This window comes from Podarcis erhardii (genome assembly GCF_964252035.2).
Source record: "Podarcis erhardii genome assembly, chromosome: 12".
In the NCBI taxonomy this organism is placed as follows: domain Eukaryota; kingdom Metazoa; phylum Chordata; class Lepidosauria; order Squamata; family Lacertidae; genus Podarcis; species Podarcis erhardii.
In genome coordinates this window covers 1,004,936-1,032,912 of record NC_138513.1, presented here as the reverse complement: position 1 = coordinate 1,032,912, position 27,977 = coordinate 1,004,936, and the positions used below count along the sequence as shown (strand labels likewise).

Here is a 27,977-nt window from a genome sequence, read left to right as displayed (position 1 = left end):
GCCGGGACAATCGGGGGTGGGGCCTCCCCGCCTTTCGCCTGCAAGGATCTCGGCGCCCGGGAGGCAGCATGGCGAGCAGGTGCGGACTTCTTGGGGGTAACTTGCAAGAGCCGCGTTCGCTGAGCCCTCCGCTCGGCCGTCTCCGGGCTGCCCCGAGGAAGCCCCTCTGGGCAGGCGGGTATTCGGAGCCGCTCCCGGGGCGCGCGCTTGCCTTTAGGCGACGGGGCGCGCTCAGAGCTGGCTTGAGCGGCGCTGGCAAATCTGCAAAGGGGCTCCGGAGCAGCGGCTGGGGTGGCTGGAGGAGAAAGGGGGCGCCAGGTGCGCGTGGAAGGTGCGCCGGCCGGGGTGTCCCTTCCCCCGAGGGCGGGGCTAGGTGGTTCCAATTCCCTTGGCCCCGGCCAGCCCGAGGCCTTTCTCGATGGCGGCCGCCCCTTCCGTGGCCAATTTGCCCCTCACAAGGCCGGATTTATGTTAGATGGGGCCCTCAGCTCCTGAAGGTAATGGGGCCTTTTATACCTCCAACTGTCCTTTGTCAGCAACAAATTGTCGCTGTTCTTTTGTGTTGAATATATGCCATGCAACCTGTCCATGCAGAATGTAGGCACCCTATCTATTGAAATGAACAAACCAGTGATATTTGAAGGAGCAGGCGGGGGCCATTACTTACATCATAGGAGCCAACACAACACAAAACACTGTTGCTGTATGTAGGTTTTATTTTATTTGTTTTTTATCTTATATTTTGGAAATGTACATCCAGTTTTTTCCCCCTTTAATTTTTTGTGGGGCTGCCAAGAGAGTTCGGCCCTAAACTATGGCTTGTTTAGCTAAAATCCGGCACTGGCCCCTCAGCAAATGAAGGTAACCTCCTTGCTGCGCGTTCCTGGCCTTCCCAGAGGCGCCGAGGGGCGGCCTGGGCTGCGGACGGGCTGCGGTGCGGACTGGGGACGCGGCTCTTCCTCCCTCCCTCCCTCCCGCAGCACGTTCGGGAAACTGTGGCAGGAGTCCCGGGTGGCCCTGAAGGAGCTTCTGGCGCAGGAGCTGCCGGCGCAGCCGACGAAGCCGGAGCGGAACCGGGCGGTCTTCTTCCACACGGTGGCCACTCTCTACCTGCGCTACATTCAGACGGCGCGGCGCCTCGAGGTTTGCTACGACCAGATGGTGCAGCCGCAAAAGCGCCTGGTGCTGCGGCCTCTGCTGGAGGGAGTGCTGGGCCGCATCCTGGAGCTCAAGCAGGAGCTCGTGGAGCTGGACCTGTCCGAGTACCACTACATGGACCAAGTGCTGGAGGAGCTCAAGCTGACGCCGGTCAGTCCCGGGCGGGCAGCGGGGGCCGGAGGGGCGGAGTGCGGCGGGGAGAGATCCTGTGGGGTTGGGGGGGAGGGTGTTCGTCCTTGCCCTCCTTCCAGGGGCCCCATAAGAAAGACCCCTGCTCTGCTCTGCTATCCTAGACTAGGCCTGAAAGGAAGAGCCTCGAAGGAGACCCCCGAGGGCTGGGCGAATCTCACTCAGGCAGTCAGGCTGCCTTTCGCGAAAAGGAGGCGAGGTTCTGGTCCTCATGGTTTAGGCCGGGAAGGGCTGGAAGAGCGGGAGAAGGTGGTCTGGGCGGGGCTACTGGCCAAAGGAGGGGGGTTTCTCATGAAGGGGTGGCGGGAGAAAGGGGTGCCTCGAGCGCACTGGCATCCGGGGAGACAGTTTGCGCAGGCTGGCTAAGGGGAGCTGGTCGTCTCCGCTCGGGACCCTTCCTGCCGTCCGCGGTGCCACCGGTGGCAACAGGGGGAAGGGGGCCTCTCCGTGCAGCCCACCCCGACGGCGGGACGCTCCCTCCGCGGAGTCTGCGTGGCGCTGACCTTGATGCCATTTATGTGCCAGGAAAAGCCTTGTTTCTCGAGGCCGTTTAAATCTTCCGTAAGCTGCTTTTAAAGTGATTAAAGCTGGATTTAATTCGGCTTTTACGCTGCTCATTTATATGTATCCCGGCGTTTCGTGGCCGCCTTTCCGGGCTCTGTTGCCATTTTAAACCTTTGTCAGCGGCCGAAAAGCAGGGTAGACATCAAGTAACCGAAACCGCAGGCCGCGTTTGCACAAGGTGGGGCGCGTTTGGACGAGCCGCGTCCAGGTTCCAGCCAGCCTGGGACTCCGCGGAAGAGGGACCCCCATCTCATCCCTCTTTGCAGGCGGACATGGAGGTCCCCATTCCCAAGTACTTTCTCCACGAGCGCGCCAAGATCCTCCAGGACCGCCAGGACCTGTTGACCGGGCTCATGAGTCAAATGGGGCCCACCAAGAGTCAAGTGGGGTCCACCGTGAGTGCCCCCTCCCTGGGAACGGGCCTCTGATCGGGCGAAGGGCTCCTCCTGGCGCTGCCCGGTGCCAGGCTGGGCTTGGACCCGAGGGGGAGGGGAGGGCGGGTCTGCATGTTCTTCCTGGGGGGCGCATGGCGCAGGCCGCAGATCGCGGGAGCTTTCTGCGCTCGCTCCCGCCCTGCCCGGCCGGGATCCTTGCCCTCGGGTTCCTGGAGGAGCGCGGCGTGGCGGCCAGCGGCATCCGACGGCGCCCTGCGCTGGGGCCCCGTCTAAAAAAGGGCTGCCCCCTTCCCCCAGCCTCCGCGGCCCAGCATGCCGCGGGAGGAGGCGGTGCGGCTGATCCAGATGGCCGAGCGGATGCGCCAAGGCCGCCTGCGCGCGCGCTTCATGTGGGAGATCCGGAGGGACGAGGAGCGCGAGAGGAAGGTGCGCGAGAGCGGCTTCTATGAGCCCAACCGAGACGTGGCCGCCATTACCATCCAGAAGGTGAGGGGGGGGGCATTGCCTCCAGGGAGGAGGAGCAGGAGGGGGGCTGTTCCCCACGCCAGCTCGCCAGGGTCTTTGACCCCTAGGACCACAAGGCGAGGAACGTCCCGCTCTGGTTGGAGGCTGGGACGGATCCTGGAGAGAGGCGGGGTGGCCTTTCGAGGCGAGGGGGCGCAGATCCAAAGAGACAGGACTAGCCTCTCGCGCCTTACTCCGCCGCTCTCCAGCTGCGACTCAAGGCGCTGGCGCTGTCGGGGATGTGGGTGTGGTGGTTATGTTGACACCAGCTTAATCCGAAGGCCGAAGTCATGAGTGTAGCCGAGGGACGCGCGTTGATCCCCCAAACCCATCTCGTGCCAAAGCTTTGCATTCCGCCCACCAACATGATGTAGAAAGGCGCCTTGCGGGCCTTTTTTGGGCGTGAGCTGCGCGGAGCGACGGCGAGGCGGCGGTCCTCCTGGGGGAGTCGAGAGTCAAATTGTGGGGCGCCTCGTTGAACTGAGTTGTTCTTCGAAGTGGGCTTTCATAGGCTCGTGGTTGCCCCCCCCCCACCTCACGCCCCACGAGCCTGGGCCGATGAGCTCCTTGGTCAGTGCGGAGCGCAGTCCCGGTGTGTCCCGATTCACGTTCCCTCTTCCTCTTCCTGCAGATCTGGAAAGGGTGCGTGCAGCGACGACTCATTAAACTATCCCGGCAGATGGAGATGGTCTTCCTTGGCATGGTGAGCGCGCGCCCCGCCTCCGGTGCCGGACTCTTGCCCTTGGCGCTACGGCCCTCCCGCCCCTTTCTCCAAGCACCGCTGTCCGGCCGGCCGGTCGGCCGGCTTGGAGGGCGCGGCCCCGACGGGGCGGGACGAGGGGTCGCCACTGGGACCGCCTTCCCTTCCCGCCGGGTCCAGCTCGGCTCCTGCGCCGGGAGCGGCTTAGCTGAAGCACCGCAGGAGGGTTTCGAGGGCCGCCTCGGGGATGGCGCGGGCCTGGGGCAGGAGGGGAGGGACGGAGGGAGGGCGCGCGGCCTTGCTAACCCCGCGCTTCTCGCCCGGGCGCGGCCCGGGCAGCCCAAGGCGCGTCCGTCTCCTGCGCCAAGCGGGGGTCTCTCCGTGTCCCCCCCGTCCCGTTTCCGCCGGGGCTCTTCCCGCCTCCTCCCCCCCATTAGCGAGTGTTTAGTTCAGCGTTTTAAATAATTGTGTCCTCGGAATGATATTTAAAATCCATTTGGGGGGCAATGAGGCGGGAAAGTGCCTGGGCGCCGCGGCCGCTGCCGGGCAAGGAGGCGCCGCGCGCGCATATTACAAACTCATTACGGGGTAATTTACACGGCCGCGCTCGGCGCCCGCCTCCCATCTCGCCTAATGGCCTCGCCTGTGCCGTCGTATCTCTCCCTCCCTCCGGCTCGGCGTGGGGCTGGGGGGAGAGGGAGAGGGAGAGGGAAGGTCGCCCCCCCCAGCTGCTCACTGCCCACCCCGCGCAGGAGCTGGAGCCGGAGCTGGCAGGCCCCACGCCGGCCATGATCCGGGCGCAGCTGGGCGAGGAGCTGCGCCGCATGCGCCAGGCGGACTACGAGGCCGAGTACCAAGTGGCGCTCGACAACATCCGCGACACCATCTACGAAGTGGAGGGGCCCAGCATGTGCGAGGCGCTCAAGGACCAGCTGCGCCAGTGGTTCATCGAGTGCCGGTGAGCAGCAGAGAGCGGGCAGGGCAGCCCAGGAGAGCCTGGAGGGGCCCCGGGAAACAGCGGGAGGCTCCGCGGGTCCAAGGCTGCACTGAGCCTGTTAGTGCCAGTGGGAAGAGTGGAAACCTGCAAGCAAAACATGAGCAGGAAAGGCAGTCTCTAGCCATTTCTAGCTCTCTAATCTAATCCTTTTTTAAAGCCATCCATAATAATAATAATAATAATAATAATAATAATAATCCCTTCTGACTGGATTGTTCCAGCCACTCTGGGCAGCTTTCAACTGTTAACGGAGAAATCTGAGGGCTCCCTTGGACAAAAACCAAGGACACCAGCCAGGAATACCAGAGCAAACAGCAGCCAGTAGGCTTGGTCTTTCTTGAAGACTGTCGTGACAGGACTCCCACCTGCCACCAGGTGGAACAAGATGGAAGCTCCAAACAAGAGAGAACCCAAACTTTTATTAGCTGCTAATCCCCATGTTTTGGGGGGATGCGGTTGGCGCTGTGGTTGGCGATCGAAAGGTCGGCAGTTCGAATCCCCGCGGCGGGGTGCGCTCCCGCTGCTCGGTCCCAGCGCCTGCCAACCTAGCAGTTCGAAAGCACCTCCAGGTGCAAGTAGATAAATAGGGACCGCTTACCAGCGGGAAGGTAAACGGCGTTTCCGTGTGCTGCGCTGGCTCGCCAGATGCAGCTTTGTCACGCTGGCCACGTGACCCAGAAGTGTCTCCGGACAGCGCTGGCTCCCGGCCTCTAGAGTGAGATGGGCGCACCAACCCCAGAGTCTGTCAAGACTGGCCCGTACGGGCAGGGGTACCTTTACCTTTTTAATCCCCATGTTACACCCCCCAAAACTACATCATGAAAGGGGAGATCTGGTGGCAGTTATCTGAGCATCCTGGACCCTGCCTCATGGTTCCCCTTGCCCTCCACCAAACACCCATCAAATGTAACAAAAGAGATCTTAACATTTCCCTGTTTCCCGGCCAAGTTAATCACACCCTTTTGTCTTCATCTGGGTTTGTTATTTCTGGAATGGCTACCTGTCTGGCACTCAGGTATCAGGATGCCAGGAATTACCGTATCACTCAGGCAGAGGGGCTGCTGAGTAGCTGAGCTCACATGTCTATATGAATTTCTGAAGTTTTCCCAGTGAGCCAGTACATAGATACATTTATCAGTGAATTCTTACATTTGGTACCTTGCAGCAGAGGCCCTTTGAATAGATAGGAAGAAACAGCGATGAAGTGTTTTGTGGGGACAAATCACAAAAGTGATGGTGCTGATTTTGGTAATGGGCTGCATGTGTATGATATCTGTTGGAGGGGCACCCCCCCCAGCCTATTCATAAATTCCTGCAACAGAACATACATAAAAACAATAAAACCATCAACCTTAAAAAGCTGCCCTGTGCAGTGCTGCCTTCAGATGTCTTCTAAAAGTCATCTCCTTGCCAGTGGATGGGAGGGCGTCCCACAGGGTGGGGGCCACTACGGAGAAGGCCCTTTGGTGGCCATAGGTGCTGGTAGTTCCATAAGGGCTATCTCTTACCTGTCCTAAATCTCCCCAGCGGTGGCCCCCCTCCCGCAAGGGACGAGCTGGTTGACTCCTCTCAGCGGACCATTGATGCTCACCCCCCCCCATTCTGCCTCCCACAGCGACCTGGTTGGCTCCTTCCCCGACTACCCTGATGAGCAGATGGGGGGCTGCACTGTCCTCTTTGCTCAGAAGACCCCTGAAGAGGTATTGGATGGAAGGGCTGAAGAGGGGAGGGGGCTTGCAGTGCTCCTCTGCCTTAAGGAGGAGCCTCCTGGAGGCTGCCACCCCCCCAAGATACCCTCACTCCCCCCCCAAGTCCATTCCTCTTGGAGTCACACAGATTCTCCCCACAGGTGCAGAATGAGCTGGAGCTGGCCGAACTGAAGGCAGAAAGCAAGAAGAAGGAGAAGAAGAAGGAGGAGAAAGACAAAGGGGAGAAGAAGAAAGGGAAGGAGAAGGAGAAAGGGAAGGAGAAAAAGAAAGCGGTGAGGACTGGGGAGGGGGGTTCCCTGCCCTGGCTGAACTCCATCTGCTTCCTGGGAGGCCACAGGGCAGAGTCCCCAGCCCACCTGTGCAGGGATGGGGGTGGGAGCTGGGGGTGGGGACACCTTAGGGGTCTGCTGACGTGCTGGGTTTGAGGTTCTCCTCAGGAGGAAGACGAAGGCCTGCTGCTCCACCCCTCCAAGTTCCTGCCAACCATCAACCAGGGCTACCTGCGCTACACAGGTGAGACAGGGCAGAGGGGAGCCCAGTGTGGGAGGGAAGGGGTCGCAAGCAGGGGGCTCTTGGGACACTTCAACAGGCAGAGCTGCCAGCAGTGGGTCAATGTAGGGTCCATTGCATGGGGGGGAGAAGGAGCCCACACAGTGCCAGATTAAACCTTGTGGAGGCCCCTAGGCAGTCAACATCTCAGGGCAAATTATCTCCAAATACGCGCTTGATTTTACCAACCAACAATTGGATTACACAAAACAAACAGTATCTGTTTTGATCCTTTGTCTCGGGGCCCCTAAAGGGGGGGGGGCACAGGCTGGTGCCTACTCTGCCTATTTGTAATCTGGCTCTGAGCCCACCCCGCGGGGACAAGCGGGCATCGTGGGCACTCCAGGAGCTCCACACCCAGCCCAGGGTGGCAGAGCTCCCCACTCCAGACATGGTTAGGTGTTGGGCCAAACACAAGATCCCTGCATTGTTGGGGGTTGGACTAGATGACCCTTAGGGGCCCCTTCCAAATCTGCAGTTCCATCACTGAGCCCCAGACGTCCCTCCACGGTGCCTTCTGGCCCAGTGGGCACTGACCGCAGCCATCATGGCAAGGGCTGGGGGTGGGCAGCACGGGAACATCAGCACTGCCCGCCCCCCCCAGGCTGCTGGAGTGACCAGGATGAGGCCATCAATTTTGAGCAGCGCTACCAGGAGGACCTGATCAAGGTAGACAAGCGGAAGGAGGTGGAGGAGGAGATACGGCTGCAGGTGGGTGCCCAGGTGGAGGGGCAGGCCCTTGTCCTCAAAAATTCCAGGGGCCACAGAAGCTGGGCCCCTGCAGCCCTTTTCTGAGGCCCCTCCTCTCCCTTCCCCTGCTCAGGTGGATGAGCTGATGCGACAGGAGCTTCAGCAGCTCAAGCTGGCCATCGACCAGGAAGTAGCGAGGCCGGTCAAGGCCAAGGCCAAGAAGAGTGCCAAGGTCAGTGCATGGGGGGACGGGACGGGGAAGCCTTTTATCCAAGGAGCATCCCCCGGGGAGGGGGGGCAATGGAGGAGGAGCCTGTCCTTTGTGCCCCCCATTCACCTGCCCAGAGCTGCAGAGCAACCTTCTCTGACTTTTTTTTTGGAGCAGAAAAAGGGGAAGAAAGGGAAGAAGGAGAAGGACCTGACACCAGACAGGTAGGTCCTTCTGGGCTGGGACAGACTTCCTCTGCATGTGACCAGAGGTGGGCGTGGCCTCACCTGTGCAGGTAACGACAAAAGCATAGGGCAGGGCAGCCATCTCTCTCTCTTTGGCTACCTGCATCGAAGAAGCAACATCTGCTTAGCCAAAGATGCTCTCTTGGCTTCCAGACCAGAAAGGACAAAGGGACTGTCTCCTTATGAGATAGATTCCAGGTGTATGTTACTTTTCTAAGCTAAGTCTGCCTTCTTGGATCCTATTGTGAACAGAATGATATGTGAGTAAACTTTTTTATACTTCTACAGAAGACTGTGTCGTGTCTTATCTTTAATGAGGGAATAAAGGGAAAATTCCAGAACAGTTATTATAGAGGCTTTAGCGAGCCTGAGCAAACGCATCCGCTGCAAGTTTAAAAAGGGGAATGTTACTCTGCTAAATTGTGAATTTGTTTACACAAGTTGGAAAGGCTATAATAAAACAATATATCCTCTCCAGCATCCCTGAACATTCCCACACCAGGCAGAGGGCCTTCTCGGTGGTGGCGCCTGCACCCGCTCTGGGGAACGCCCTCCCAGCAGATGTCTAGGAGATGAGTACACCTTTAGAAGACACCTGAAGGCAGCCCTGTATCAGGAAGTTTTTAATGGTTGACATTTTATTATGTTTTTATATGTGCTGGAAGCCGTCCAGAGTGGGTGGGGAAACCCAGCCAGATGGGAAGTGTATAAATAATAAAACTAATAATAATAATAATAATAATAATAATAATAATAATAGCTACTAGCCACGAAGTTCCCTGTAACCTCGCTTCTCGCAGTGAGGGAACCACCAGAAGACCCTCAGAGGAGGACCTCAGTGTTCGGGCTGAGCAATGGAGGTGAAGGCCATCCTCTGCTCCAGGAATTTCCCTAATGATCTCTTTAAGCTACCCAGGTTGCCTCCTGCCGGAGTGAACTCTGTAGGTTTAACTGTGTGTTGCTTTCAAATTAATTGTTTTTAACAAAATTAGTTTGCCCAGGCAGACAAAGGAAGCAATCTCACAGAGTTCTCTTCTCTAGCAATTTACAGGAAAGCTCTGTCAGTCGCTGCCCCTTCATGTGCCTGTCTGGCGAAACATGAAATGTTGCTGGGGGACCCAGCCCCCCCGGCTGAGCCTTGCCTCCCTCCCCTCTGTCCCTCAGGACCCTCGATTCCCTCTATGAGGAGCTTGTGCGCGAGGGCATCATTAAGAAGCCACAGAAGGTGCATCTGGCCGATTACACAGGTGAGTCACCTTGCCTTCCACCCTGTCTTTATTTCTCCACGGAACTCAAGGTGGCATCCATGGTCCTCCTTCTCCACCTTTAATCCTCAAAACTGTGGGGTGTGAAACACAAGGGCACTCTAGGAATACAACATTCCTAGAGTGAACATGTTTACACATGGGGAGGAATGTTTTGTCCAGCCAGCAGGTAAACTTCCTGTTTCCTTCTGGGTTGGGACAGACTTCCTCTGCATGTGACTAGAGGTGGGCGTGGCCACACCTGTGCAGGTAATGACAAAAGCACAGGGCAGGGCAGCCATCTCTCCCTCATTATGGCTACATGCATCAAAGAAGCAACATCTGCTTAGCCAAAGATGCTCTCTTAGCCTCCAGCCAAGGTATCTTAACCTGAGGTACCACTGTATATGTTACTTTTCTAAGCTAAGTCTGCCTTCTGGGATCCTATTGTGAACAGAATGATATGTGAGTAAACCTTTTTTATACTTTTATAGAAGATTGTGCTGTGTCTTATCTTTTATGAGGGAATAATGGGAAAATTCCAGAACAGTTATTATAGAGGCTTTAGCGAGCCTGAGAAAATGCATCCGCTGTTAGTTTAAAAGGGGGAATGTTACTCTGCTAAATTGTGAAACTTGTTAACACAAGTTGGAAAGGCTATAATAATAAAAAAAATCCTCTCCTATATCCCTAGACATTCCCAGAACAACAACCCTGCGAGGTAGGTTAGTTCGAGAGGCAGCAAGCCGCCCAAGGTCTCCAAGGGAGCTTCATGGCCAAGGGGGATTTGAACCCTGGTCTCTCCCAGGTCCTAGTCCCACACTCTAACCCAGGCATAGGCAAACTCAGCCCTTGAGATGTTTTGGGACTACAACTCCCATCATCCCTAGCTAACAGGACCAGTGGTCAGGGATGATGAGAATTGTAGTCTCAAAACATCTGGAGGGCCAAGTTGGCCTATGCCTGCTCTAACCACTACACCATCTCTTGGACATAAGATACAACAGAGCAGCTCCTCCTCCTCCTCTCCTTTCCTCTGCTGCCATGTCTTCGATTGGACTCCCTCTGGGGGGATATGAGCAAAATCCCCTTTACTCCACCTCAGCCATGGAATGTGTGCCTCTGGGCATGTACAGAGAACCGTTGCTCACAATCTGCCATAAAGTGGTAGGGCTGGAAGGAACCTTCTGGCTGCTGGGTCCAATCACCACCAACGCGAATAGTGGGGCCTGTTTGCCTGACCATGAATGTCCCACCAAACCAACCTGCAAGAGAAGGGAGGGGACTGACAATCCAGAATGCGGCAGCTGGACTGGGGGCTGGGAGCTGAGACCATATAACACTGGTCCTGAAAGACCTACATTGGCTCCCAGGTCATTTCCAGGCACAATTCAAAGGGTTGGTGTTGACCTTGAAAGCCCTCAGCCCTGTATACCTGAAGGAGTATCTCCACCCCCATCGTTGAGCCTGGACACTGAGGTCCAGCTCCGAGGGCCTTCTGGCAGTTCCCTCCCTGTGAGAAGTGAGGTTACAGGGAACCAGACAGAGGGCCTTCTCAGTGGTGGCACCCACCCTGTGGAACGTCCTCCTTTCAGATGTCAAGGAAATAAGCAACTGTCTGACTTTTAGAATACATCTGAAGGCAGCCCTGCTTAGGGAAGTTTTTAATGTTTGATGTTTTACTATGCTTTTATATATGCTGTAAGCCACCCAGAGTGGCTGGGACAACGCAGTCAGATGTGTGGGGTACACAGCATATATTGTTGTTGTTGTTGTTGTTATTACTTGCTGAGGGCCTGTTCCTCTTGCCTCCCCTTTTCCACACCAGGTGACTTCTGCTACCTGGGCACCTACCTCCGCCAGCAGGAGATTGAGCCAATCCCCTCCACTTTGGACGTGCGCCAGAACATTGCCCTGTATGCTGTCCTGCGCCTGGGTAGGGCAGCAGCCAGTCCCCCATCCCATAAGGTGCCCTGGGTGTTGCTTCCAGGCCGTTGCCCTGGGTCTTGCCCTCTTTCTCTGGGTCTGGAGAACCCCTTTGTTGTCTCCCCCCCAGGCTCTCAGGCTGTGCATGAGATGGCCCCCCTGGTGAAGTCCCTCCTCCTGGCCGGTCCAGGGGGGACTGGGAAGAAGATGCTGGTCCATGCCGTGTGCACAGAGACAGGCGCCAACCTCTTTGACCTCTCCCCAAGGAACCTGGTTGGGAAGTACCCAGGCAAAGCCGGCCTCCAGATGATGATCCACCTGGTGTTCAAGGTATGGCCTGGCAGGGAGGGAGGGAGGGGGCAAGCTCCAGCAGAGGCAGTTTTAGGGGAACGGGGATGGGTCATCAAATTATGGGATCGCACAGGGCGCTGGGGAAATCTAAGAGTCCAAGGTCCTGGCATTGTAGCTGCCAAGGGTCGCTATAGGGCTGGCTGGCTGGAAGGAAGAAGGGGAGCAAGGAAGATTTATTTATTTATCTCATAAAACCTATACACTGCTTGATAGGTGTTTGTTTTTTCAAAAAAAACAAAAAACAAACAAACCTCATGTGGAAATGTTGTGGATATTAGGAGAGGATATAATCATTTAAGTTGAGCAATCAAGTCTGGCTTGTCCAGATTGGATTGTTCCTGGTAAATTTCCCCTTTAGTTCCCTCTTAAAAACAATACAGGGGTACCTTGGGTTACAAACACTTCGGGTTACAGACTCCACTAACCCGGAAGTAGTACCTTGGGTTAAGAAGTTTACCTCAGGATGAGAACAGAAATTGAGCGGCGGCGGCACAGTGGCAGTGAGAGGCCCCATTAGCTAAAGTGGTACCTCAGGTTTGTGGGGAATGTTCAGGGATGCAGGAGAGGATATATTGTTTGATTATAGCCTTTTCAGCTTGTGTAAACAAGTTCACAATTTAGCAGAGTAACATTCCCCTTTTTAAACTCACAGCAAATGTGGTTGCCATGGCTCGCTAAAGCCTCTATAATAACTGTTCTGGTATTTCCCCCCTATTCCCTTATAAAAGATAAGACACGACACAGTCTTCTATAAAAGTATAAAAAGGATTTACTCACACACATTCTGTTCACAATAGGATCCCAGAAGGCAGACTTAGCTTAGAAAAGTAACATACGCCTGGAAACTATCTCATAAGGAGACAGTCCCTTTGTCCTCTCCTGGCTGGAGGCCAAGAGAGCATCTTTGGCTAAGCGGACGTTGTTTCTTCGATGCAGGTAGTCAAAGAGAGAGAGATGGCTGCCCTGCCCTGTGCTTTTGTCGTTACCTGCACAGGTGAGGCCACGCCCACCTCTAGTCACATGCTGAGGAAGTCTGCCCCAGCCTAGAAGGAAACAGGAAGTTGACCTGCTGGCTGGACCAACATTCCTCCCCATGTGTAAACATGTTCACTCTAGGAATGTCGCACTTGACTGCTCTTGTGCTTCACATCCCACAAGGTTAAGAACAGTTGCAGGTTAAGAAGGGACCTCCGGAATGAATTAGGTTTGTAACCAGAGGTGATAACGACAGTCTTCTTTTAAAAGTAACAGTAAAGTTTACTTGCATTCAGGTCACAGTATTGTCCTGAAGGCAGGCTTTAGATGGTAGTTACAGGTACCTGTGTAGAGAAAAGAAGTCTGAGGTGGGCCTGAGAATTAATTAAGCCTTGTGGCTTCCATCCTCTGTAAGGATGAGCCACATGCTGTTGACTAAGAGCCAGAAGAAAATGGCAAAAGAGCAGCAAAAGAGGCAAAGAGCAAAAGAGGAAGATGATTAGCCTTTTGTAGGGTCTGCCAGGGTCACGCCCACCTACCTGGTCACACAGGGAAGATACTGCAGAGCAGGTGTGACAGGAAGTCCTCCTGGCTGGAGCAACATTTCCCTGTGTGTACACTCTAGGAAGACGCGGGTGGCGCTGTGGGTTAAACCACAGAGCCTAGGGCTTTCCGATCAGAAGGTCGGCGGTTCAAATCCCCACAACAGGGTGAGCTCCCATTGCTCGGTCCCTGCTCCTGCCCACCTAGCAGTTCGAAAGCACAAAGTGCAAGTAGATGAATAGGTACCGCTCCTGCGGGAAGGTAAACGGCATTTCCATGCACTGCTCTGGTTCGCCAGATGCAGCTCAGTCGTGCTGGCCACATGACCTGGAAGCTGCACGCCAGCTCCCTCGGCCAGTAAAGCGAGATGAGCACCGCAACCCCAGAGTCGGCCACAACTGGACCTAATGGTCAGGGGTCCCTTTACCTTTACCTTTTACACTCTAGGAAACAGGAAATGTTGTGTTTGACTGCTTCAGTGAATGATGCATCCCACACCTCAAAGGGGTTTGCAAAAAGATGAGCCTCAGCCCCTTCATGTGCCCCTCTAGCAAAACACAAATGGTTGCTTTTGGCTGCAGCAAAGACCCACACAACCCTCCTCCATCTGGTCAACTTCTAAACGGAGCCTTGGTAGTGGTGGTGCCCCAGGGCTCTGCCATGGCCTTCCTCTCTGGAGACGGAGTGATGCAGCAGTAGTTTGGGAGCAGCTGCACCAACCCCACCCCCAGCCTCACTTTGCAGACCTTCTGGTCCTTAAGGTGGGGGTCACTTTCCAGCATCTGCCCACAGTTCTTTTTTATGCCCCATGTACTGCAGGTGGCCCGTCTGCTGCAGCCATCCGTCATCTGGGTGGGGGACACAGAGAAGACCTTTTACAAGAAGGTCCCCAAAGAGGAGAAGGAGGTGAGTGAGGTGGGAGAAGATGCCCAGAGGGTGACCGGGGGAGGGTGAACAGTCTTCACAATAATAGATAGGTAGCCGTGTTGGTCTGCCATAGTCAAAACAAAATAAAAAAATTCCTTCCAGTAGCACCTTAAAGGCCAACTAAGTTAGTTCTAGGTATGAGCTTTCGTGTGCATGCACACTTCTTCAGATACTTCAGCTCATACCTAGAACTAACTTAGTCTTGACAATAATAGCCTTGATGTCCAATAACTTGGAAAAAGCAGGTTGAAGCTGTCTGGGGTCCACCCCAATCTGCTTCCCTGGTGGAGGGGCTCACCGCCATCTTTCTCCCTGGCCTGGGGCTAATGGGGTGGCTGCTGCCCCACAGAACGACCCCAAGCGGCTGAAGAAGGACCTGCCCAAGGCGTTGAACCTGCTGAAGGCAGAGGACCGCGTCCTCCTGATGGGAACGTCCAACCAGCCCTACCTGGCGGACATCAAGGGCCTCTGCAAGACCTATGAGAGGATCCTCCTCATCCACCGGCCAGACTATGCCTCACGCTATGGTGAGAAGAGGGGCTGGGGCTGGTTTGGGGGCACAGGGAGTGTTTTGAGAAGGATCCGAACACTCAGCTGGTCTCTGGGAGGCGGTAGCTGTCTCAAATTCCGGGAACAAATCCTGAACTGCTGGGATGTTGTTTCTTCCTGCCTTGACTGACCTTTGGGGTGGAAAATGACCCCAAGCAGGATCTTTCATGAGGCTTAAGCACCCCACTAAGGAGGACAGAGGGTAGAGGGTGCAAGTCATGGGTGTCCATGGTCTTGTGAACCATGGACCTGTCATTGCACAGCAGCCCCTTCAGGTCAGGGAAGTTCAGGGAAGTTTTTAATGTGTGACATTTTAATGTATTTTTAATCTTTGTTGGAAGCCGCCCAGAGTGGCTGGGGAGGCCCAGCCAGATGGGTGGGGTACAAATAATAAATTATTATTATTGTTATTATTATTTATTATTATGTGGGTCACCCTTGCTGCTTCCAGTATACTTCTGGTCAGAGCTTCCAGAACAGTTCAGCCAAGCCACCCGTAACTGTTTTCGGTTTATACATTTCGTAAAATATATACACTGCTTGATTGTTTAAAGAAACATCAAAGTGGTAGAGATGATACTAGAAAACATTGCATGAAACTATCAAGGGGTTCTGCTTGCTGCATCAGTCCAGGCACCGGGGGGCTGAGGCCGCGAGACAGAAGGGGGCCTGACAGACCCCCTTCCCTCCTTTCCCCAGTGACGTGGAAGCGGCTGGTCGAGAGGCACGGCGGGGTCGTCACCAGCACCCTGGACCTCAGTGCGCTGGCGAAGGTGTCGGACGGCTACAGCCAGGGCAGCATGGCTGAGGCGGTGAAGTCCGTGCTGAGCGAGAGGCGCCTCCTGCAGCTCCCCAAAAGGCCGCTGAATGCCGGGGAGCTCCTGCAGATGCTGGCCAGGGCAGACCCCATCTACCCCGCGGAAGAGGCCATGCTCAGGGTGCGTAGCCTGTCCTGCCCCCGCCCCTGGGTGGCTGGCCTCACCCTGAGGCTCCGGGAGAGAAACCCACCAGCCTCTTCCCGTCCCTTTGAGCTGGGGTGGCCAGACGGGCCCCTTCCCCTCAGTGGAAAAGGGGCCTGAGCTCGGAGATCAGACATGCAGATGTTCTCACATTGCTGGCAGAGCAGGAAAAGAGAAAGGAGGAATAAAAAGAGGGTGGGTTTTTTAAAAAGGAGGGTGAATTTTAAAAAAAATTAAGGAAATGGAAAAACACAAAGAACACAGGAGCCAACTCCTAGGGGCTGAGGGGTCTTCACACACCCCAATTAAATATTTGAGGGGGCTGGGACCCCCCCCCAAAGTTGCCATTCAAATGTTGTGCATGCACCATGTCATGTGATTGATTATGCAGGGCAGGGCTTATCTCCCCCCCCGGCAATATTTTATTCAAATTGGCACCCCTGATTTTAAATATCCCACAAGCATTGGGCCTGAAACATAGAAACACGGAATTGAATGAAATATTTATTGCTAAAAGCTACAAGCCGTCACAATTGGTCGCAATGCCTAAAATACAAATAATTAATTTAAAACGGAACAGCAACGAAGCAAACACAAAGAAATGCGAAAATCACACCTACATAAGTTAAGCACCCCACGTCTCACACTCCCCCTTATGAGACTTGCCTTGGTGGCTAGCACTCAACTTACTTGCAGCCAAGGCAAATTTTAGAACCTGTGGAGTAATAAATACGTTATTGCCACCCAGCAAAATAGAGATTTGTTCAAGGGGAGGTTGGTTGGAGAGAGAGTAAAGGATGTGATCGAGAAATTTTTGTCTAGGCGCAGTGGTGTCCGAACTTTTTTCAAAGAGGGCCAGATTTGATGAAGTGAAGGGCCATGGGGGCCGACCAAAGTTGTTGACCTTTTTTTAAGTTGTAGAGCTTTTTTTAGGGTTGGAGTTGTTGAGCTATGTTAAGGATTGAAGTTGTTGAGGTTTTAATAAACTGCCACAGGGGCTGGATTAAACCGACTGGCTGGCCGGATTAGACCCCTGAAATGGACTTTGGACATGCCTGGTCTAGGGGGTGTGTATAAAGGGCATTGTAACAAATAGTGGTGTAGAGTTGGGCCCAATCCCCTGCAAGGCAGGAATAGGCAGCTGGGATCGAACCTGCAGCCTTGGCCTTATCAGCACCAGGCTCTAACCCACTGAGCTATTATTCCACCTGCTTTTTCTCTGAGCCCCGCCTTCCTCCACCCCCTTGGGCAGGATCTCTTTCCTGAAAGTCTCCCGCCTCCTGGGCCTCCTCCTGCAGGATTGGTACAGCAAGACCCCCCTGGGCAAGAAGAAGATGCTGGCCGAACAGGAGAAGCTCAGAGCAGCCGATGCGAAAGACAAGAAGAAGAAGAAGAAGAAATAGGAGGGGAGGGGAGGGGAGGGGAGGGGAGGGGGGAAGCAGACCCTTTGCAGCTGCAGCATAAATGAGTTACGTGCAAAGGCTGGCATGGCGCACCTGTGTGGGGAAGCGGGTGTCTGCAACCCTTAAGTGTGCTCCCGGGAATCATGGAATTGTGGCATTGGAAGGGTCCCCCAAAGCGCATCTAGTCCAACCCCTGTAATGCAGGAATCTCAACTGAAGGACCCATGACAGGTGGCCATCCAGCCTCTGCTTAAAAACCTCCCAAGGCAGGACAGTATGCGCAGGGGTCATGGGAGACACACATGGGTGCAGGATGAGGCCTGGAAAACCTATCATTGGTAGGGGACTCAGCCCACAGGAGGACTGGCCGGTTTCTAATGCTTCTGGGCAGGTGGGCTTCATGGTCCAAAGTGGTGAGCCGGGCCTACTGACCACAAGGGGTCCTGGGGGCCAAGGGGTGTCAGTTCAGGGAGTTTGAGGGACAGGGGCTGCCCTACACCGGGAGGTCAGGTCTGATGCATCTCCCTGGCCTTGGGCCTCTCCAGAGTTAGGCCTGAAGGACCCCAAGGCTGGAGCTGCTCTGCATACTTGCTCAGGCCAGACTGATTCGGAAACTACGTGAAATAGCACTGGTCAGCCCCTGCCCCCCTCCTAGGAGAGTGATCTGGGGCTGACCCTTGAGCCACATCCAGCCCCTGACCTAGTTTGGGGACCTTCCAATTCCATCGATTAAATGGGGAGTCAGGCACAGGGCAATCACAAATCAGCCTGAATCTGCCCCACTCAGTTTGTGCTCTGGAATCTGGCTGGATCCAGTGCACAGCCTAAGCATTTAGCCATCTCCTGGGGGCTGGGGAGGCACCAGTCTTGTTCTCTGAGAAATTGGCTCGGAAGGGGGGAAGTGGCAAAACTGTCTGGGGGTTGACGTCCTGTGTATTGTGATGCCGGTCAAGCAGGGCTCTTAAGCAGCGGGGGGGGGGGAGGGGGCTGCCTACAGAGAGCAGGTCCTCCTCCTCAAGTAGAACACAGAATCTCAGAATGGTAGAGCTGGAAGGGACCTTGAGGGTCATCTAGTCCAGCAGCCCCCTGCAATGCAGGACTCTCTTGCCCAATGTGGGGCTTGGACCCACAACCCTGAGATTCAGAGTCTCGTGCCCTACTTGGAGCAAGCCAGAAGGCGAGTGGCTCTTGACTTTACTTGTCGCAGCCGCATGCAGAGAGAAGCTATAATTACAGAGTGAGAAAACAACCAAGTTGCTTGTTGCAGTGTGGTGTAGTGGTTAGAGCACTGGACTGGGACATGAAGTTCACTGGCTGACCCTGGGCGAGTCACTGCCTCTCAGCCTAACCTACCTCACAGGGTTGTTGTGGGGATTAAATGAGGAGGGGGAGAGCCCTGAGTGCCGCTTTCAGGTCCCTGGAGGGAAAGGTGGGATAGAAATGTAATAAGCCAGTGCAGAGAGGGAAGTTTCTGGGACTAGCCTAACCAGCTGATCTGGTGGCCCTGAGAAATAAATACAGAGAGAAAAGGGTCAGCCTAAGAGGTTGAAGATACAGGGATCGTCTGGAGGCCCCTAACTCTCTCTCTCTTAACACGCCTCTTCTGCAAAATGAGTCGCACCCAAACTGCCAACCTCTCCCCCCCCCCCCCCCGGCTGGAAAAGCAGTTGTGTCACTTTTCAAAAAGGGAGCCTGAAATGTTGGGGGCAATTTTGAGGAAAGTGCAGCAGTGCTAGTGGAATGAAGAGGGGGGGGGGCGGATTGGGAGTGTGTTAAAGGGAACCAGCCGAAGCTCCTGCCAAAATTTTTTGCAGAATTGTCCTGCCTGCAGCTCTGGGTGTCCTCTTGCTTCAGTCTATTGTGTGCTTGATTGGAAATAAAAGACATGGATGTCCTTAAATAGAACATAGACTCAGTGGTTTCCTTTTGTATCTGAGAAGCCCCCCCCTCGGCAGAAGGAGATGGCAGGTCCCTAAGTGGGTAGTAGTAGTAGTAGTGGTGGTGGTAATAATAATAATATATTTACACCCCCGCCCATCTGACTGGGTTGCCCCCACCACTCTGGGTGGCTCCCAACAGAAAATTAAAAGCACAATAAAACATCAAACATTAAAAACTTCCCTAAACAGGGCTGCCTTCAGATTTCTCCTAAAAGTCGGATAGTTGTTTATTTCCACCACCGAGAAGGCCCTCTGTCTGGTTCCCTGTAACCTCACTTCTCGCAGGGAGGGACTGCCAGGAGGCCCTCAGAGCTGGACTTTGGAAGCTACATGAGATAGCACTGGGCAGCCCCTGCCCCCCTCCCAGTGTCTGGGCTGAATGATGGGGATGGAGACACTCCTTCAGGTATACTGGGCTGAGGCCATTTAGGGCTTTAAAGCTCAACATCACTTTGAATTGTGCTTGTATACGTACTGGGAGCCAATGTAGTTTTTTCAGGGCCGGTGTTATATGGTCTTGGCGGCCGCTCCCAGTCACCAGCCTAGCTGCCGCATTCTGGATTAGTTGTAATTTCTGGGTCACCTTCAAAGGGAGCCCCACGTAGAGCGCATTGCAGGCACATTGGCTGCCTGATTTCATCCCTGTATTTGTTGAATCCTGGCAAGACTTTTGAGGCAAGTAAACCTTATATTTTTATTGTTTACTTAAATTGAATGAGAGCGATTTCTTGGTTAAGAAGGAAACATACAAAGGGAGAAGGTAATTCAAGTCTGCCTAAGCATCCTTGGAGGTCATAATTGTTCTCAAAGATTATCCTAAAATAACAGATAGGTAGCCGTGTTGGTCTGCCATGGTCAAAACATGGTCAGTTGGTCTTTAAGGTGCTACTGGAAGGAATTTTTTTATTTTGTTTTATCCTAAAATAAGTTATGCATGAAAGGAGATTTTCAGCTCCCCAAAGGGCACTTTGGGTGGAAATCTCAGAGGATGACCATTCCCCCACTGTCTGTCTCTAGGATGAGCATTTTCCTCACTTTGGAAAGGGGCCTTATTTTCCAGAATTGGGTCTGCTTTTTGTGAGCGGAAGAAAAATGTTTTCTCATGTGCGGGGAACTTTCAGGAAGGCACTCTGCACATGCTTGCAAACATTTGGAATCTCCCAAGGCCTGCCACAAAACACCTCCCTTGGCTCAAATGCTGCAATGTATTTTGGGAGCTGATGATAAAAGAAGCCAGCAGCAGCAGGCAGGCAGGCAGGCAGGCAGGCGGTGGCTGCCAAGAGGACTATTTATATGCCCTGAGTCAGGCCTGGGTCCTGCAAGCACACAGCTCTCCAAGGGCAGAAGACCCCCAGCCGCTGTCTCCGCTGAAGGAGAGCCCTCTCTCTCGGAGGAAGCTCATGTCAAGGTCCCTCCCCTCCTCCTCCTGGTCTTCCTCCTCCTCCTCCGGGGCCTCCAGGTGGCGTTCCTTGGGGCTGGATGCGGAGCTGAGATGGAGGTGGGAAGGGGCCAAGAGCCAGGTCTCCTGCCAAGGCCCTGTGGCCTCCTGGGGCAGGAGGAGGACCTACAAAGAGCCGCCCTCAGAGTGCAGGGACATGGTGGTCCAGAACGCCCTCTACACGGGGGACCTGGAAGGGGTGCAGAGGCACTTCTCAGAGCGCGCCGAGGTCAACCTGGTCATCCATTCCAAGAGCCAAGATCTGCGCTGGACCAGCCAGAAATGGGGTAAGGGAAGCTGTGGAAGGCGGGGAGCAAGGTGGCTTGGAGCATGGAGGTCCATGTCCCCTGGGGGTCTCTTTTCCTTGATTCTATTAGGCCACTCAATTGAGAAGTGCAGGCCGAAGGAGCTAATGATCCCTGTAGAGTTCGAAAGGGACCACAGGGCTCATTTAGTCCAACCCCATCTTTTGCCCAACAGGGACTTGAACCCAGGACCAAGGTTAAGAGTCTCGTGTTCTCCAGCCTGAGACACCCCAAGAGCAAGAGTGATGGGGCTGTAGGGAGAAGGGGCAAGCCCCCCAGAGGAAATGTCCTGCACACAGGAAGTGGCCCAGGAAACATGATAGATGGCTGGTTTGCAATCCAGGGGCAGTGGGAGGGGGGGCACTGCAGCCTCCCGCCCTCTCCCCTCCCCCCAGGAGAGGAAGCTAATGAGACCCTTTATAAAATACTTTGTTTATCCTTGACACTTTTGAAACTCCCACACAGAGTTCATATATTATTATATTATTATTAATAATAATTTATTATTTATATCCCACCCATCTGGCAGTTTATTCAGTATGATGATGCAATGTAGGGAATAGGTTTTTTCCCTTTAAAATATGTTGTTTGTCAGTTAAAAATGATTCCCCACAAACAAACCTTTATTTTGGAAACATAACAAGAACTGACAACTCTCTTTTATACTGTCACTTTAAAAACAAACAAGCAAAAAACAACAACCCTTGTCTCTCCCCTGCCCACTTTCAAATTGGCAAAACCAAACGGGGATTATGAAAGTTGTGCTTGCAGAAAGGTTACAACATTTTTAGAAGGGGGAAGGGGCAGAATGGGTGGGAGGGAGACTGGGAGCAAAAGGGCCTTCAAGCTACAGCTTTACAGCTACAGATTGTGGTGATCCCTCATTTTAGGCGACTTTATAGATCCTAGAGGTGGAGAGTTGGAAGGGACCCTGAGGGTCATCTAGTCCAACCCCCTGCAATGCAGGAATCTCAACTAAAGCATTCTTTAAAAGGGGATTAGACAAGTCGGCAGAGGCGAATCATCCTTTCGGCGCTCCATGGCCAGAGGCAGGAGGCCTTTGAAGGAGACCAGTTGCTGCCCCCCCCCCCCGCGTGTCCTGCTTATGTCCTCAGTCGTGGGGAGGTGCTGCCTGGCAGAAGGGCGGAAGGTTTGCTTCCAAGTTAACGCGCGGAGAGCGCTCCCACCTCCGGCCTGTTCCTCCCGCGGACGGGGGCCCGCGCCTCACAGGCTGCTGACCCTCCCCGCCAGCGGGGGCTTGCCGTCTGCTCCTGCGGCCCTTCCCCCTTTGCAGACGGGTTTCTCGTGCCTTCCTTGTCAAAACAACCCTGCCAGGTAGGCCACAGCCACCGGCCCAGGTTGATCGTGCCAGGGCCCACAGGGCTGGGCTGGTGGGACCGAGCTGGGTCGTTGCGCAGCCCTTCTCGCTAAGCACGTGGAGATCACCTGCCTTCTCCCCTCGCCCCGCTCCCAGTTCCTGGCGCGGCGCTTTCCCTTTGCACCGGCGCTGCCGCTGAGTCACAAGGGAGCCCCAGAATAGCTCGGGCTGCGACTTGACACCCGGGCACGCAGCCCTCCGTCCCCGGGCAGCCCAGCTGCAGCCTCTCTCCCGCCGGAGAAGCCCCGAGGGTCCCGTCGGCCATGGAGCCCATCTCCACGCGCAAGGCCGAGGGCCCGGCGCAGGCCTTCTGGCAGGCGCTCTTGGCGGGCGACGGGTGCGCCATCCTCTGCCTCCTGGGCGACCCCGAAAGCGGCGTGGGCCCCAACTCCGTCTTCGACACCAGCGACCAGGACGAGTGGAAGAACTACCGATTCAACTCCCGCTGGTTGAGTGCGCCCAGAGATCGACGGGGGTGGGGGAGAGGCGGGGGTAGGAAAAGCGCCTTGCCGCAGAGCTTGGGGATCGCTCCTGCGCCCTTCTCGCGCTTGCAGGCTTCCATTGGAGCCTGCTTTCCGCGCGCCACCGTGCCCCTGAGCACGTGCAAAGCGCCCTTGTGTCCGCCGCACGGCCTTTCCTGACCCCGCGTCTCTCCTCCCTTCCACAGGGCTCTGGTCTCTGACCTACGAGCAGGAGCTGACCACCCCGCTGCACATCACGGCCAGCCGCGGCTACCTGGAGTGCCTGCGCCACTTGCTGCTCCGCGGGGCGGACGTGGACCTGGCGCCGGGCGGCCGGACTGCGCTGCACGAGGCGTGCGCGGCGGCCACGACGGACTGCGTGCGGCTCCTACTCTCCTTCGGGGCTGACCCCCTGGCCGTCTCGGAAGGAGGGCTCCAGCCGCTTCACCTGTGCCGGAGCCCCGCCTCCCTCGAGTGAGTGGCACAGCCCCGACGGGGCGTCTCCTTGGGGCGCGTGGCCTGGAAGAGGCGCCCCTCGCTTGGCCCTGGGCTTCGGGCAGGGGAGAAGGGCCGCTCATTCTCCATTCGGGGGTGGGGTGGAGAACACAGCCGTCCTCTCCTGGCTTCCCAGAGGAAGGTCAGTCCTGGGGTCCTGGAAGCAAAACAATCGGCAGAGCGCGCCCCCCTGGACCCAAACGGGGGAAATGCCCACAGCTGCCGCCCGACCCCAATTTTTCTCCCTGAGCTGCAGGGCGCCCGAGACTACCAAGTTATATTGATACAGGAGACGGAGAATCCCACAAGCGCCTCTCCCTGACTGGAAAAAAGGCCACAGTAATAATGATTAATTAACAATTCGCTGCCCTTTCAAGAAAACGGGCGACCAGAATGATGGAGGGAACGAAAGTGGCCGCATTTGGGGCGTTTTACTTTAGAGAAAGTGCAAGTAAGAGGCGACAAGATAGCAGTTTATAAAATTATGCATAGCATGGGGAAAGCGCGTAAAGTTTTTGTCCCCATCTCATTAACACTGGAACTCAGGGGCATCCAGCTAAGCCAAGTGTTGGAAGATTCAGGAGAGCGTAGTTAACCTACGGAACTCCCTCCCCCAGGAGGCAGGGATGGCCACCAACTTGGATGGCTTCAAAAGAAGAGTAGACAAATTCTTGGAGGAGAAGCTGGAAGCTAGGATAGGGAGAGAGAGAGAGAGAGACAGAGAGAGACAGAGAGAGAGAGAGAAATTGACCACAGATTACCTGTTGGAGGTGCACACTTTACCCAGGATAAAACAGACTAATGGGGAGGGGGAGAAAACTCCATTTATTGTAGGAAATACACACTTGATACTAGGACTAAAGAGGATTCAGAGCGGCGCTTGTCTCTGCGATGGAGAGACATCCGAATTGAGAGGTCTCCTCCCGGCAGAAAGTATCAGCCCTATCCGGAAGGAAGGTCCCACGCAAGAACGCGAGAACCGCCTGGCTCTGGATCAGGCCAGTGGCCCATCTCGCTGTGCCCAAGCAGATGCCTCTGTTGGGAAGCACCCGAGCAGGATCCGAACACGAGAGCAGCTCTCCATCCCGCCGGGTTGTTTCCTTCCAGCAACTTGCATTCACAACGCTGGAAGCAGAGGGGAGCCATTCTGGCTAAGAGCGACCAGCTCAAGTCCGGCCAGGAAGGAAACTCGAGGAAGGGAAGAAGGGCCTTTTGCCGGCTCCTCTTTCTCACACCTTCAGGCCAAGCTAAGCAGCATGCCAAACTTTTAGGCCTCATCCTTCATGTGAGCCGCCCTGAGAACTTCCCTAAGGCCGGCCTATAATAGAGCAAAACAACCCCTAGTGTAGGGCAAGTTTGAAAACCCACCACCCTAGCCCCTCTGGCGGTACCCAAGAGCCAGGCTTGGCCGCGGCCAGGAGAGCTCAGAGGCTGCCCGAGTAGACCTCCTGGGGGAGCAGAGCCCGGACACAGGCCTGGGGACGGCGGGGAGGGGACCCAGGAAGGCACCGGGCGACCCCTTTGCTTCTTCTTCCCGCGCAGGTGCGCTCGGCTGCTGCTGTGCAACGGCGCCCGGGTGAACTGCGTCTCGGAGGAGGAGGAGGACACGCCGCTGCACCTGGCGGCGCGGCTGGGCCTGGCGGGCCACGTGCGCCTCTTCCTGAGCTACGGCGCCAGCCTGGAGGCGCGCAACGCGGAGGGGCAGACCCCGCTGAACGCCGCCTGCGCCCAGGCGCACCCTCCGGAGGCGCTGGGCGACTGCTACGAGGTGTGCCGGCAGCTGGTGGAGGCGGGCGCCAGCGTGGACGCCCCCGACGCGGACCGGCAGCGGCCGCTGCACCAGGCCTGCAAGGCCGCCAACCCCCGCGTGGTGGCGCTGCTCCTCGCCCGCGGCGCCAACGTCAACATCATGAGCTACAGCGGCAACACGGCGCTGCACAACATCCTCCAGGTGGCCGCCTACAAGCTGGAGCACCGGCCCGAGCTGGTGGTGCGAGACCTGCTCAACCACGGCGCCGTCCGCGTCTGGCCCGGAGCCCTCCTCAAGGTGCGCGCGGGGTGAGAGTCCTGGGAGCCCTGGGACGAGGGGGCGGGGAGGGGCTGGCTGGCTGTGAGCCCCACGAGTCCACGGCTCTTCTGTCTGCTATGGGGGTGGCAGGGGCGAGGAAGGCGCCGGGACTGTCCAGGGCGCTGCATGCGCCTCACCTGACCTCACCTGCCTGGTTTGGCACCTGCACGATGGCCTCCTCGGAAAGGGCTGAAGTCTTGCTGGAGTCCCGCCATAGGAACCAACTCCTAGGGGCCGAGGGGGCTTCAGCCCCCCCCCATAAATGCCCTCTCCAAGTTGGTGGGCATTGCCATTCAAATGGTGTACGTACATCGCTTCATATGATCGATTATGCAGGGCGGGACTTACCTGCCCAATCACCCCCCCAAAATGGCACCTCAGAACCCCGTAAGCGGGTTTAAGAACATGAGAGCTTGCTGTATCGGGCCAGTGCCCCCCCAGTCCAAGATGCTGTTCTCATTGAGGCTGAAAGAGTTGCCCGGGCAAAGGCGCCCCCCGGGGGCAGCTTGCGGAAAACGAGCACCGAATGCTGTCTCAGGTTGCAAGCAAAACAGTCCTTGCAAGACCCTCTCAGAGGCCGCCAGCCCTTATAGTTACGGCGCTTCCGTCGCTTTGAGACCAGCAGCTGAGTGAAGCCGGAGCTCCAGAGCGCCTAAGAGCACCTGCGGGACGGCCTGCCACTGGGTTGGGCTTGTGAGCCCCGAAGGACCCCGCCCTCCGCCTTCTCCTCGGAACTGCAGGGGGGCTCTGCCGGCGCTGCAAGCGGACCCTGCAGGCGGCAGGAAATGCCCAATGCCCTCTGCTGAGGGTGGGGGGCGAAAGGGATGTTATGGGGAGGGAACGGGCCTCTCCTCTCCCCTCTCCGGGCAGAGATCAGCCCCTGCCCCTGATCTCGGCCACCTCCCCGCGCAATGGGTTAACCATCTGTCTTAATTCCCAGGCTTGGCAGATTGCTCTCCCCTTTGGGAAAATGCAGGAAAATCAACAATTAACACTAATTAATCTCCTATTAACACCAGATAATGAGGATGGAGCTGCTCCGTGCAGCCGGCTCAGGCGCTGCTTCAGTCCAGTCCCAGAGAGAGGGAAGCCCCGGCCAAGGGGCGCCGCGCAGCCGCCTGAACCCCAGGGAGATGCCGGGACATGAGACCCCCGACATGGGATTTGGCCTGGGGACTAGCGCAGCAGCGAGGGGTGGACCGCGGGGCGGAAGCACAACGCCCGCTAGCCCAGGGCCCCCCCAAAGGACCCCCCAGAAAGCAGCAGAGGGGCCCCGGGACAGCATATAGAAGGAGCTGCGTGTTATCTGACGCTTCAGTAACGCAGAAGCCCTTGGAAAACATAATTTGCAGGGCGGGGGCGGGAGAGTTAAATGCACGTTGCCTGCATTGCTACTGAAGTAATGGACATGGGCGCCTAAAGGTCGTTACGCCCGGGGTTTCAGCTCACCTAATGGGGCCATTCCCGTCGAGGCCCTGCTGCGACCAGAAGAGAGAGCAGGGCCTGGCAGCGACTGGGCTGGAGAAATCGAGGAAGCCGGCGGTTGCTCCATCTGGCACAGCATCACCTACACTGGCTGGCAGCGACTCTATCGGGAGCATCTTCTGACTTCAGAAGGCTACCTGGCGGCCAGAGGGGGGGGGCCGGCGGCTCCCAGTCAGGGGGCTCTAGATGGGATGGGTGACGCTGCTCTTCTCGGTTTACCAAGTCTAGAAGAGCAAAAGTGCGCAGCGCAAAGGAGCGACTGGCTCCCGCGCCTCGGCGGGGCCTCCTTGCGCTGTCAGGCTCTGGCGCGGGCCTCTGACTGCTGCCTCCCCTCGTCCCTCCCGTCGCAGGTCTTGCGCCACTGCTGCGCCTCCCCGCGCACTGTCGAGGCCCTGATCAACTGTTACCCGCGCGTCCCCGTCACGGAGGAGTGGGCCGAGGCTGTGCCCGCCGAGCTGGTGCAGGTAAGTGCGCGGGATCCTGTGGTGGGGCGCAACAGCAAGAGTGGCTCGACGGGGCCCGTGCACCTCAAACACCGCGAGATTTCTCCAGGCCGCTGCGCTCTTACTGTCCCCCTTAGGAAGGGCCCTGGTGCTCCCGCAGGCTTTCCTTGCCCAGCCCTTGCTGGACGGTGGCAAGTGCGCAAAGGAGGACCCTGGAGAGAGCCCCCCTCCCCTGCGCGGCTAAGCCCAGCGCCCCCCCCCCTTCTGACCGCCTCGCGGCTTCTCTCTTGGCAGCAACACCCGCGCCTCTTCCAGTCGCTCTTCGCCCTGGGCCGGAGTCCGCGCGCCCTGCAGCACTTGGCGCGCTGCGCAATCCGGAACCACCTCGAGGACCGCCTGACCCGCGCCCTGCCGGAGCTGCCCCTGCCGCCGGCCTTGCGCGACTTCGTGCTGCTCCGCTTCGAAGACGTCCTGTACTAGGCGGGGAGAGGGAGAGGCTGGCTCACTCCCGGAAGTCAGGAGGCGGGGGCAGGCGCAGTCCGAGGTGCGCAGCAGCTGGGGTGGGAAGGGTGGGTGGCGCTGGAGTCCGCTCCCCCAGTGCAAAGGCTCCTTGCGGGTCCGTCCCGTCGAAGTGGGCCACCCAAGCGGCCGAGGCAACCGCGCGCATCTGCTCCAGGCCGCCGGCAGAGGGCGCTGGAGGCAGCGCAATGCCCGAACTAAACTGCCGGGAAACTTTTCGAGAAGTGCAACTTGCCAGCGCCGTTTTGGGCTTAGGAACCGGGAGGCTTCTTGAGCCGCGGGCGGTGGCTTCGCTAAGGAGCGCTGCGTGGCCCCCTCGCGTGTATTAAATTGGCCTAGACTGCCGGTAATACGTTGATCTGCCCACCAGCCACAATTTCGCGTTCTTGAGATGTTCTTTCCCACGTCTCTCCATTGCTCCGCTTGCAATAATTCTTTCCCCCGTCGTCCCCTCTCCTCCCCAATTGCAGGGTTGCCTCTATTGATGTAGCAAAAGCGCCACCGGGTACACGGGGGCTTCTGAGCCGCCTCCCGAAAGGTGAGGCGCCCGGGAGGGGGGGACGCCAGGGGGCGCAGCTCCAGGACTCTGCTCCGAACCGAAGCAATGACGTCATTCACCGGAGCGCCAGAATAACTGAAGGAACACCCCCCCCGCGCCCC

General features: G+C 56.5%; 2 protein-coding genes across 5 annotated transcripts; both read left to right on the top strand.

The window, feature by feature from the left end:
- The first annotated feature begins 5 nt into the window (after positions 1-5).
- DRC11L (dynein regulatory complex subunit 11 like) lies at positions 6-18,081 on the top strand. Of its 3 annotated transcripts, XM_081834266.1 has the most exons (19): positions 7-79; positions 981-1,308; positions 2,178-2,306; positions 2,604-2,792; positions 3,442-3,513; positions 4,263-4,468; positions 6,123-6,207; positions 6,357-6,488; positions 6,654-6,729; positions 7,370-7,476; positions 7,589-7,687; positions 7,841-7,887; positions 9,073-9,155; positions 10,981-11,088; positions 11,209-11,408; positions 13,767-13,853; positions 14,224-14,401; positions 15,123-15,361; positions 16,681-16,824. In XM_081834266.1, exons 1-19 carry the CDS (start codon positions 69-71, stop codon positions 16,783-16,785), a joined length of 2,481 nt encoding a protein of 826 aa, XP_081690392.1. In that variant the 5' UTR covers positions 7-68; the 3' UTR covers positions 16,786-16,824. The 3 variants fall into 3 exon arrangements, with proteins under 3 accessions (XP_081690394.1, XP_081690393.1, XP_081690392.1); XM_081834268.1 differs by lacking the exon at positions 15,123-15,361 and having other exon boundaries at positions 6-79; positions 16,681-18,081; XM_081834267.1 differs by lacking the exon at positions 10,981-11,088 and having other exon boundaries at positions 6-79; positions 16,681-16,833.
- A 1,849-nt stretch (positions 18,082-19,930) lies between these two features.
- Positions 19,931-27,977, top strand: ASB10 (ankyrin repeat and SOCS box containing 10). 2 transcript variants are annotated; one of them, XM_081834400.1, is made up of 6 exons: positions 19,931-20,450; positions 22,514-22,781; positions 24,345-24,849; positions 26,706-26,819; positions 27,093-27,342; positions 27,788-27,977. In XM_081834400.1, the coding sequence occupies exons 1-5, from the start codon at positions 19,946-19,948 to the stop codon at positions 27,276-27,278; spliced, it is 1,578 nt and encodes a 525-aa protein (XP_081690526.1). In that variant the 5' UTR covers positions 19,931-19,945; the 3' UTR covers positions 27,279-27,342; positions 27,788-27,977. The 2 variants fall into 2 exon arrangements, with proteins under 2 accessions (XP_081690526.1, XP_081690527.1); XM_081834401.1 differs by lacking the exon at positions 19,931-20,450 and adding an exon at positions 21,959-22,299.